General features: G+C 46.0%; 1 protein-coding gene across 5 annotated transcripts in view; it reads right to left on the bottom strand.

Moving 5' to 3' along the window:
* Window positions 1–324: 324 nt before the first annotated feature.
* Window positions 325–12306, bottom strand: part of ARMC8 (armadillo repeat containing 8) — a 107455-nt gene continuing 95473 nt past the window's right edge. For 3 of the 5 annotated variants that reach the window (XM_027091715.1, XM_027091712.1, XM_027091714.1), the window contains 3 exons: window positions 8527–8599; window positions 7029–7122; window positions 325–2855 (listed from right to left, as the gene is read on the bottom strand). In XM_027091715.1, the coding sequence (XP_026947516.1) occupies window positions 2822–2855; window positions 7029–7122; window positions 8527–8599 (201 nt within the window). In that variant the 3' untranslated portion in view covers window positions 325–2821. Of the gene's footprint in view, window positions 2856–3007; window positions 7123–8526; window positions 8600–12306 lie in introns of all 5 variants that reach the window. The other 2 variants (XR_003429727.1, XM_027091713.1) reach the window with 2 other exon arrangements.

Genomic DNA, 12306 nt, shown 5'->3' with positions numbered 1-12306 from the left:
CTGTGCAGATGGTCATTTGACAAGCTCTGGGCCTGAGTCCAGTGGGTGGTGGCAGGGGAAGAGTGGCATAGGACGGAGTGGGGAGTCCTGGTGGCTGGAAGTGGCCGCCTGTAAAGACCAGGAAGAGGGGGCCGCAGACCGCTGCAGAGGCCCCTGGAAGCTGCAGTTACCCTAGGGCGCTGGCCCCCCCTCTGAAATGCAAAGTCACTTCCCAGCCTCTCATTCACCAAGAATCTCAGGTTCCGAAAGCCAGTACACATCATCTTCTAATGTTTCCTAATGTTCTAGGTATTTGGAAAACAGACTCCTTTTTAGAAGTTGCCATGCTTTTTTCTTGGCTTTTATTAGCATGTGTTAAAATCATATTATCCAAACACTACCAGAAGAACATGTATTGTTCTGCATAAAGTGCTTAAGGAAAAAAATGCAACTTATTAAATTGGACATTCTTTTCTAGTTCATAAATTTTGGGTTACAATCAGGGCACAAAAGGAGAAACAGAATGCAGTATTAGAGAGAGCGAGAAGCTTAGTTAAGAACTTGGGTGGAAACACAAGACCACGTCCCATTCCTCCCACTTCCTTGCTGACTGAACACTGCACCTGCATAAAGCAGCAAACAGCTTTGTTTTAATAAATACATTTTCCTTCATTCAACTCAGAAAAGTTAATCATAGTAAAGCACTTTTTCTTTGACCATCTGTTTATAGCCACAGGCAAGATTTATCCACAGAGTTTAAGTGTGAAAGTGTCATTTCATTGGGCTTTCCACTTTCCAATGCTATCTGGGTTCAAGATTGTCTCAGCAATTCATATTGGTTTATTTATATTTACCTGGTACTTAAAATACCAACTCTATAGTGTTTAGTGTTACAAATGCCAACCAAGGATATTTTCCCAGTACTAGAAATGTCAATGAGTGGGCCTAAGTAAGGCTTTTCCCCCACTACACTCCATTTTCTTTAAACTGGCTTCTGCACATTAGCACTCTGATGGTTGCACAAAACCCAAGTTCCTGTTGTGACAGATTTTTAAATCGGTAATGTTCTGAAAAAATAACAACTTGGAAATCTCTGTGTTTGAATCTTGGGTGGTCGTGTTGAGAACAGAAAAAAACGGCATTAAATACACTTTAAAAACATTCATTTGCAATCAAACATATTTAACTCTTCCAGGGAAGGAGCAGGTTGGTGATGGGGTGCCCCGTCAGGAGCGGCTGGTGGGCTGGGGAACCCGTCGGGTGCACGCACTCAGGGCAAGCTTCTGGGCCGCAGACCTCGCTTCCTGGCCGCGATGCCTTTGAACTTCGCAGAGCAAAGGGAAAAGCGAGGCTGGTTGTACCTTTAAACAGTCAAGAGCAACCTCCTTGAGTTCACCTTGAAGCGGACCCAGAAGTTGGAGCGTGTGCCAAGCTGAGGGCTGCCGAAGGGCTAAGCAGTAGTGGCTGGAAAAGGCGGTCAACTGCGGTCCTCCTGGGGAGACCCCCTTCCCTTCTCTCAAACGTCAGTGCTTTGGGCTTCATGCAGGAAAAAATCTTAGCCGCGACGCTTACTAAAATTTCCATCTCATTTTACAAAAGCACACTGAATAGCAGTCCTGAGTGACAAGTATATAGAATTTGCTGAGTATAGCCAAGAGAAAAACAGCTTTCTAAACTATCCTGTTCTTTGCTTCTTCCTACAGATGCGTCTGTAGGACGTTCTTTAGTTTCACAGTGATATATGCTGTTTCAGGAAGCACAAGGTGATCGGACTTTGTTTCCACGAAGTGATGACCTACTTTAGTTGGAGCTTAAGGTTCCATGACTGGTTCTAAATCCTGCCATATATTGCTATACCAGTGACAGGATTTAGGGCAGTTGGGAGGCTCCCGGTGCCCAGTTCCTGCCAAGCATAGCCCACCAGTCATGGCTGGGCTTTCACTATCAGTAGTTATACTTCCCTTTGACGTTTCAAAAAACCTATGGTGTATTTGTCGCCTCACTCCACTCCACCCTGTCCATCTGACTTGGAAGCCTGAGAGCTTACTGAATTAGGCTGAAAAGAGGCTCTGTACCTGCTGATATTGACGGCAGTATAAGATGCTAGCTTACTATTTTGCACAGCACCATATATCGTGCCTGTTATTCAGGCCAACTATAGCCAACCTTTTCGTTTTGTTTTTTTCTTTTTTTGTTTTTTATAAAGAAAATCTATGTAAGTTGAGGTTCAGAAATGCATATATTTTTTACTTACAAATATTCATCTGACCAAAATCCAACATAACCTTTATGGAACACTTAACAATCGTTTTGTTTTTAAAATAACATTTCATTCAAACTGTATATAATTCAGTAAAGATTTTTATACAGCAAGCAATGCTTAAACCCTGGAAAATCTGTAGAAAAGAGATTTTCACACAAAATAAGAAAAGAAAACTTTGAGGTATCCCTCACACACACACGTCCATTCATCCTGACCCACGTGCACGCACGCGCACACGCACGCACACACACACGCACACACAGCCATTCTCACTCACAAAGTGGCTGCAGCATAGGCAAAAAATTGTAGGTCCAAAGGAAAATAATTGATTGTTCTAATAAAGAGTCCAGGTAGCTCAGAAAGAAACAAAACAAAACACAACAGTCCTCTGAGGAAATTACTACCTCAAAAAAATGTTCTCAAGGTGAATTTGAGATCTAAGCCTACCAAATTGCTTTTGCAAAACAGCTCCCTGCAGTCCAAGGTGACTTGTGCAAATAGAAGGAATCAAATGAGGCTAGTTCCTGTACTTCCTTTAACAAGGATGTGGGATGCTCGCAGGCGCCCAGGGCGTTCCCATCACGCCAGGTACTGCTGCAGTGCCATCTTTGCCCTGCAATCACAAAGCTCCTGTTAGCCGTCATCTCAGAAGTGTAATTAAGGTAAAAAGCCCATGGTTCAAAGATGGTAGCCAGGAAAGTCTAAAAAGGTAGGTCCCCCAAGGGAATCGGGTACCTACTTACGGTAGGTAAGTGGGACACCTACCGTAGAGGGCAGAGATCTGTGGTCAGCACACACGTCAAACCCATGCTGGCTACATCCTCTTCCTGTGGTCCTGCTCTTGTTCTTATAGCTGCTGCAACCCAGTGACATTCTATAATCTTCCTTTGTCAATGGCATATAGTTGTGATGGATCTGGGATTCTTGACTTTCTCCTATTGCCATGAAGGTTTTATCTAGTGCTGCAGGACACTGGGGAGGACACTTAGGGTTCTGGGAAGCTAAGAGGAACACTGACCCAGGAAGAGGTGGGTAGGGGCTGATTAGAAGGTACGTGGGAGGGGCAAAGAGCTCCTGGGATGAGGCTGTCTGGTGGTTCGAATGCCTCAGAACTGAGGAAGGGAGGTTACAATTTTATCCCATTCTTCTCATTATGCCTGATAACACTGACTGATGTGGGATGTGGGTTGTTACAGTGATTAGGGAAAAAGTTAGCTAGCTGGAGAGGAAAAGGTGCAATGTGGGCAATGCCTTAACCTATCCTGATCCTTATTAAAGTGCCTTCCTTTGAGCTGGGACTCAGAAGGCCTCCTTTACTCTCCCATCGTGATTTGGTAAAGGCTGCAATTGTGGAAGTTAGGAAGTCAGATTTTGGCAATGATATCCCCTTCTAAGTTATGGAAAGAAAACGTTAAATTTTTCTGTTACTATTAGCTGATGAAAGTATACCAAAGCAGATTGGGCAGCGATAAGCTGGACTCAAGCGCAGTTTCTTTGCTGCAGTAATGGATACAATCCACAGTTTTAAAAGAGGTGTGCTAAGGGATATTCTTGCAATTATTTAAGACTCTGTAAAGATGACAGTTGCAAATAGTCCAGTTCATCAGAACAGAGAGCTCCATACAGACCACTCCAAGTTATGAGCAAGTTGGGTTCTACAAGGTCGTTGTGTTAGGAAGTAAGTTTATGAATAATGCCACAGGCTACCTCTTATTGACCATAACTTCACAAACCTGAGGCCCTCTGAGGCTGGGGTGGAGAGGCCTAGTTAGCAATAGCTCCTCATCTGTAAGTGTCTGAAAGTCAAAGGATCACAAAGCCTTAAAGACAAAGAATCTGAAAGATGTTGGCTTTAGGTAACAGACTTTACTATGATGGGAAAGCCCACATGAGGGTCTTGATCGAAATTCTGTATTACTCTTTAAAATCGTCAATTCAGACTCCTTCTGGATCTTTCTAAGGGTTTGGCTATATCTGATTATATCGGACCTCAGAGACTGTGCCCTCATTATCTTTCTGCTATCTATTAATATCTAAGGAGTCTTTCAGATGGATGGTTTTGTAGGCAAGGTCACCTTTCCTTAAATGGACTGAGGTAGAGTAGCTCAGACCCTGACCCTTTTAATGGGGTTTAAGAACTGCTGACAACGTATGTGCCATAGAAATTGGGGAAACAGTACCAGATTGGTCTAAGAAATGCAGGCCAGGGCTTAAAACTATCCCACTTCATGCTGGTGAGGCCTCTTTCCAGGTCATCCCAGAGATGATTTTAAGCAGAACTATTTTAATTTCTGCACAAACACAAGAAAAGAAACCCAGGGAATAGTCTGGCTCTCGGCCAGAAGAGACGGGCTGACAGAGCCTGTCATTTAAGCCAGCAGCTGTTACTACTGCTGTGGAGGTAGACATGAAGGTTCCCGTCCTCAAGGTACAGCTCAAATCCCACCTTGAGCATGTGGCCGGCCCTGACTTGCCTTTGATGGAACACTCGTCTGAGCAGCAGGGTGGGGGCTGCAGCTATTCGGGGATTTGTCCTTAACACACTGGATGGCAAGCTTCAGGGAGGAAGGGGCCCAGCTCTTTGTGCTCCATCTGGCCCAGCCATTCACTTGAGGAACAATTAAACAAGTGCCTCTTCCCTTCTGTGGAGCAGATAAGCAAGCTGATAGCCACAACACCATGTGTTGTGTCCTACGGGAGCACAGAGGGGTCCTTAGCAAGGCCTGGGAGCCAGGGTGCAGAAGGATCCAGCAAGATTTTTCCATGGAGGTGACAACCTGATTTGAGTTTTGAAGGACGGATGGCCATTGTGCAGGCTTTCTCCGCCCTTGCTTTCAGGACACCTGTGCACCTGGGTCTCTGCCTGCCTCACCGGTTGTTCTTCCTGCTGCTTTGCTGGACCTTCTTCATCTTCCCCTAAAGGTGGCGGTGGGGTGTCCCAGAGTATGGTCCTTAACCCTCCTGTCTTCTCTCCTCTCGTTTATTCTCCCTAAGTGACTTCAGCCAGCTCCAGGGCTTTATATACCACCCCAACTCATATCTTCAGCCCCACTCTCCCGAGTCCCTTGGATATCTAATAGCATCCAAAAGTTGGCACACCAAACAAGAACCCTTGATTCTCCCTACCCTCACCCACTTCTCTTCTATTCTTCACCATCTTGGCAAATGACCATCTTGGCAAATCCTCTATTCAGTTGCTCATGCTAAAACTCTAGGCAATTCCCTTTCCTCTCTTTCTTTAACATCCTACATCAAATCCATGAGCAAACCTGTTGGCTCTACCTTTAGATTAAATCCTGAATCCAATCACTTCTCAATACTCCCAGCACTACTACCCTCATCCCTTATCTAACACGACTGTAACGGCCTTTAGCTGGTCTCCCTGCTTCCATTCCTGCCCTACTACAGACCACTCTCTACACAGCCATCAGAGCCATCTTTTAAAAATTTGAATCAGATACTGTCTCTTCCGCTCAAAACTCTCTAATGACTGACTTCCTATTAAAATCCGGATAAAATCCGAAGTCCTTGCCACAGTCTACCAGGCTCTTCAGTTGCTCCCACTGCCTCCCTGTGTCCAATTCTTACCACTCTCCCCCTCGCTCATTTTTCCCCAGCCCCACTGGTCTTCCTGCTGTTTCTTGAACATTCAAGCATTCCTGCCTCAGGGCCTTGAACCCACTGTCCCCTGTCTGGAATACGATTCTAAGCATCTGCCTGGAAGACTCTCTCATTTCACCCAGGTCTTTGATCAAATGTCACATCCTCGGAAAGGCTGGGACTAATCTATACCACAAGAAGCTTTCTTACTTTCCATTCCCTCACCCTTGCTTATACCTTCGTAGTACCTCTCATTATCTGCTATCATATTACATATTCATTTGCTTATTATCTGTCTTCTGTACTAGAATGTAAGTTACATGAGGGCAAGGTTGTCATCAATTTTATTCACCCTTATATCGCCTATGCCTGAAACGGTGCCTGGTAAGGTTGGTATTAAAATATATATACATATTTGTTGAATGAATGGGGATTCAGAGGCGAGGGGACTGGGATGGCAAATCAGATGGAACAGAAGGTGTAAATGCCTGAAGGTGTGATACTGTAAGAGGGCAGGTGTGGCTGGAGCACAGGGTGGGCACAGGGGAGGGGGCAGCACAAGGAAGGCAGAGCCAGACCATGGAGCACTCTGAGCCCTGCTCGCGAGCGTGGAGAATGAAAGTGAGCTGGAAAACGAAGGCTGTGTTATAAGAAGGGTCCACAGCCAGGAAAAACAATCTCGGTTATCCTGAGCTTAGAGGGGTCTCTGACTATGACTCTCGCCTCCCCCAGAAAAGGTGAGCTCTCTGAGGACAGGGACTCCTTAGTGGTCACTGCTGCATCCCCAGCAGCCAGGCCAGGCTGGCACAAGGCAGGCGCTCAGTGAGGTTTTGAGCTAATGAATGTTTTTATAATTGGCCTTCATTTCTGCTCTCCAAAAGGCCACACGCATTTCTATTCTAATGACCGAGGGACTGAAAGGGAATAACCTCTGGATCCTCTCCAGAGTCCCACTAAGGTGGCCTGGGCTCGTATCAATTCAGAGTAAGATGAGAATCTTTAATAATCTGCTAATTATTAGTTTATCTCTTACTCAAATGTCACACAGTTGACTCACAGATGAAAAAGGGAATCCAAGAATCTAAAAGATTTTGAGTTTGGCTATGTGACTTACTAAGCAATTCAAACCCTGTCATAAAAGAATGCAACATACCCCAAAGCAAGGCCCTTTTGCTTTGATACTCACTTGTCACAAAGATTTGAATCTGGTGACTGACTCAGTTTGTGCAGAATATCTACGATGCCCATGTCTCGTAATTTATCCTGGCGTTCTTGTGAGCCTGAGAGATGAAAGCTAGCAGGTTACTGGGAACATGGCCCAGGCAATTGCTCTCTCCTTAATGTACAGCCAACAATCGGGAGCCTTACCAGTGTCCTTTGCCCTCTCCCCTTCCGCCCCCTCGCCCTCCACTCTCCCCAGTGCAGCCAGATCCCCTCATGCTTGGATTCTCCAACAGTGCTCTAACTGGTCTCCCTGCCTCTTGACCCTCCTTCCCGCAGTCCATCTGGGTTCTGCTGCTGGATTAATTTCTCCATGGACCACAGGGTCAAGGTCAGCTTCTTCAGCCTGGCACGAGGCCCTGCCACCAGGCCCCATCTTCATCACTTCTTTCTGGACATACTTAGCCAAGCTCTTCCTACCCCAAACCAGTCCTGTTTTCCCCGTCCATTCTCTTCCACCCTCCTCGGACCTCCCAGCACTTCCGGCTGCCTCTTAGCATGTGGCAGTTCCAACTCCGCACTGCTGTGTTCTATCTTCCAACTAGACTAGGACCTCCTTCAGGGCAGCTTGTTTCCCTGGTACCCGGCTGTTACTTGGTCTCTCGGCCTGCACGCTGAATGCAGTTTTTCCTCCTTCCACTTTGTTCTGGACGCAGTGCTAAGGAGGATAATTCTCCTGGATTCTTTCCTCCACCCCTGAAGAGCCCACAGTGACTCACTCATGCATTCACCTCCTTGAGACCCAGTGAACCAGAATCTCTAGGGGTAGAGCCCAGACATCTGCATTTTACAAAGTTCCTCAGGTGATTCTCACGCAGCCAACCCAGCACTGAGACCCACTGCTCTCCCGCACGTGTTCACTACCTTAGCTGTACATTGGAATCACCTGGGGAATTAAAAAAAACACTTACGTCTGGAGACCACCCCAGAGATTCTGATTTAACTGGCTGGTGCAAAAGTCCCTGGGTGATTCTAATGCACAGTCAAGGTGGAGAGCTATAGGGGCCTCCTCGCAGACTGGCTGCCCCACCAGGCACAGTGTGTCTCTCCCTTCTCACCAACGCACCCTCTTCTCCATTAAGCTTATCTGCCTGTCGTCCTTCTATGTGCGGCCCCTGCTCACAGTGAAAGGCCGACCCTCCTGCCCACCCTCACCTCTCATCTTCAAGCGCATCTCACTATCCTCCTCCTCAGCCCTCTCAAGGACAAGGACTGTCACTCACTTCCCTACGGTCTCCTCCACCCTCACGTTCAGTAATCTGGAACAGTGCTGACTCCACGGTGGGGCTCAGTGTTAACTAGACCCATGGATTCTCATTCATACCAAGGTGACACGGTTGGGGGCTTGGGGGCCGCCAGTGAGTGGTGCCTCTACCCAGGATTTCAGGGGCACCTGATGCCTTTCCTGTGCAAGACCTTCCTTCCCATAATTTTCTTCAGAACAAATCTCACCAATCTCTTACCTTCCTCTTCATTCCATATGAGGTTTGATATACAAAACATAGCAGCAAGCTGCAATTTGACATGTGAATGACCCTATTTGATGCAGAAAAGGAAACAAAAATAGAGGTAATCTCATTTGAGGTAATTTTCGGTAACGTACCACAGGCAATTCCAATAGCCTAGAAGTCTGAAGCAGGGACCTCAAACCCAAATGTCTTGAGGGGCCACAAAACTAGTACTACTGGGTGAACAGGCTGGGCTAAAGGCAAGAGAATGGTAGGGAATCCGGCACACCGGGGAGCGAAGCCTTGCCAAAAGACATTCACACTCAAATTTCAGAAACCCTCTGGCTGGCCACACCAAACACCTCTAGGGCCACAGGTGCAGTCTGCAATTTATCACTCAACCCATACACACAGGAACACTGGCATATGACAAGTCTGTGCTTTCGAATATGCTTTCTCTACGGTAGGAAACATGCAGGGCCAATAAACGGAATGGATGTGCACTTAGTATTCATCTCTTTGGCTACTGAGTATCTGACTCAAAGTACTCTTATTTCTATAGGCACATCACAAAAACTTGACTAAGTCTCTACTATTCTTAAGGAGCCTCCTATCTTCCTGAAACACACTTCTGGTTTATTTCTCTTTATGTACTGAAAGTACAACCATTTTTGCTTAAGTTATTATTTGTCCATATACAGTGCTTTCTCCTAAATGAAAGAGGACCCAGTGGTAAAACAATCTTTCCAGGTGATTTTTTTTAACGGAGGTATAGCTGATTTACAATGCGGTGCCAATCTCTGCTGTACAGCAAAGTGACTCAGTTATACATGTATATATATTCTTTTTTTTATATTCTTTTCCACTATGGTTTGTCCCAGGAGACTGGATATCGTTCCCTGTGCTATACAGTAGGACCTTGTTGTTTATCCATTCTAAATGTAATAGTTTGCATCTACCAACCCCAAACTCCCAGTCCATCCCCCCCCTTGGCAACCACAAGTCCGATCTCTGTGTTACAGATGATTTTTTAATTGGTCAATTAAAAAAAGAAAGTCCCCACTACACTTAAATAACTTATGCATATCTGTGAAATACCATGACACGATATATGCTCAACAGTCTCTTGAAGGCTGAGACAGACTCGTCTTGCCAGGTAGAACTATATCTGAACTAAGCAGAGACAAAGAAAAGCACATGCCTTCCTTCATTAGAATTCTATGGTTGGTGATTCTTTTTCCCTCCTACCTGCCAAGACTTTTAGAGAGCTGTCCAGTTGGGGCTCCACTAAGACAAAACAGAATAAAATGTGTCATCTGCTCCCAGCATCAGGCCAGCAATGAGTATTTGTTGAATAAATGAACTTATTTATAATACAACAGTAAGTATTTACTACATATAAGTTCATCCATCCTTCAATAAACATTTTTTGAGGAAACAAATTGCTGTGATAGGGAAAACTGGAGGGTGGAGGGGTGGGAACCTAATTTTAAGTGAAATGGACAGAAAAGATCTCTTTGAAGGAGGCAATATTTATACAGAGGAAGAATAAAAAATAGGAAGAACAAAGGTGCTCTTTGAACAGGTGTACAAAGAGCAAGAGGTACCAAGAAGAGGGAAAAGTCTGCGAAAAGGTTTGAGGTAAGAAGAAACTGTAGAGCTTATGCATATTGAGAAGGAAAAGTAGAGTAACATTAGTTCAGAGATGTAGGCATGGCTAAACTGTAGGCCCTTGCGGGCCAGAGTAAGGACTGATTTCATTCTGAGTTGACAGGAAGCCCTGAAGGATTTAAGCAGTGGAGGGACAACACCTGATTTACATTTTTAGAAGGTCACCCAGGCTGAAGGAACTGGAGTGACAGTGCTGAGGTGTCTGGGAGGCTGTTATGGTCAGTCAGGTATGAGAGGCTATGGCTTGAACTAGGGTGAGAGCAGCGGCGACAGAAAGAAGTCAACAGCATCCAGAACGGCTAGGGGCCGGGCTAACAGGACCTACTGATAAACTGGATTACGAGACGAAGGAGCTGGAGAAATAAAGACTGACTCCTTGGTGTGAGTAATGGGTAGATGGCAGAGCCACTCTACTCAGATGGAAAAGGTCAGGAGGGGAGAAATTTAGGTTTAGGGGAGATACTTAAGAATCGATTTTTAAACACCAACCTCAAGAAGCTTCAGACAGCCACAGAGAGATGCTGAGTAAGCAGGAAGATATACAAGTCCAGAGTTCAGAAGAGAGGTCTAGGCTGGAGAATACCCTCCGTGTGACCCTCAGACCTTGCTCCCCTACCCCCTCCTGCCCACTAAGAAAAGAACCAGCATTTGTAAAGCTGTAGACACCATCAGGGAAGCTTGCTGTCATGGCTTTTGAAGGCCAGTAACCATTATTGTGGTTGTGTTTTGTACTGCTTGATACCATGACAGTGTAAGTAAGATAATGCCTAATCTATTTATCAAAATTGACTACTGAACTGGAGCCCAGAAACCAAACAAAGAATAGGGATGACAGCAAGAGCCATGGGAGTGGATGAGATTCCCTAAACCAGTGGTTCTCAGCTCTGGCTATACCTAAGAACCACCTGGGGAACTGTAAAAAAAAAAAAAAACTGATGCCCAGGCTACACCCCAGAACCATTAAATCAGAATCTCAGGAGGAAAGGGGCAAGGCAACGGTCTTTGAAAGATTCCTCCACCATGCAACAAAGGGTATGAACCATCAACCTCAATAGTACATGTGCGAGAGCAAAGATAAAGGTCCAGGGCTAAGCAGGGAGGCATAATGGAATGGAGGCCAAGAGAAAAGAATGTTTCCAGGAGGAGGAAACAGCTGTGCTGAAATTCACTATAAGTGAGGAAAGTTGAGGAGAGAAAACCATCCTTTGGACTTGGCATAATAGGATGGTGACCTTAACCAGAACAGTTTCAGTTGAGCAATGGGGTTGGAGGCCAGATGAAGTGGGCTAAAGAGTGAATTTAGTGGTGAGGAAGGAGACAGCACACGCAGAAGACGCTCTTAAGTCTGGCTCTGAACAGCAGCAGAGAGACAGGTGTACCTCAATGGGTATGGGAAGTCCAGAGAAGCTTTCAGAAGATTACAGAGATACTATGTGGATCTGGTATTGGAAAGATAAGGGAGTTCCCAGTTGAAGCAGTATGGTTTTCATTCAACAAATACTTACTAAGCATATACTAAAGGCCAGGCACTGTACAGGGTCATGGATATACAATTGTGCACAGAACTGATACAGTCCTTACCCTCAGGGAGCTTACAGTCGTTAGGCACAGAAACAAACAACTATATGTTGCGATAATTGAGCTAAGTGCTCTGAAGGGAGTACTTCACTCAATTATGCCGTAACAAAGAATAACCCACGCAGATGAGAGCCCACAAGGAAGTGTTAGCAGAGCTAAGATCTGAGAGGCGAGAAGGCATCCCACGGGGAGAACAGTATTCCAGGCAGAGGAGCCAGCATGTGTGAAGGTTCTGAGGCAGAAAAGAACATGCATGGCCTCTTCCAGGAGTCGAAAGAGGTCAGTGTAGTGAACAAAGGGAAGAGGGGAATGAGAGAAGTTGGGGGATACAGATGAGTCAGGTCATATAGGACTCCACAGGCCATCAAAAGGGGGGATGGGAGCTTCCCTGGTGGCGTAGTGGTTGAGAGTCCACCTGCCGATGCAGGGGACACGGGTTCGTGCCCCGGTCCGGGAAGATCCCACATGCCACGGAGCGGCTGGGCCCGTGAGCCATGGCCGCTGAGCCTGTGCGTCCGGAGCCTGTGCTCCGCAACGGGAGAGGCC

The sequence above is a fragment of the Aethalodelphis obliquidens genome, unplaced genomic scaffold, assembly GCF_003676395.1.
Source record: "Aethalodelphis obliquidens isolate GAN/ISIS:26980383/991018 unplaced genomic scaffold, ASM367639v1 scaffold72, whole genome shotgun sequence".
In the NCBI taxonomy this organism is placed as follows: domain Eukaryota; kingdom Metazoa; phylum Chordata; class Mammalia; order Artiodactyla; family Delphinidae; genus Aethalodelphis; species Aethalodelphis obliquidens.
This window is presented reverse-complemented; position numbering and strand designations above follow the sequence as displayed.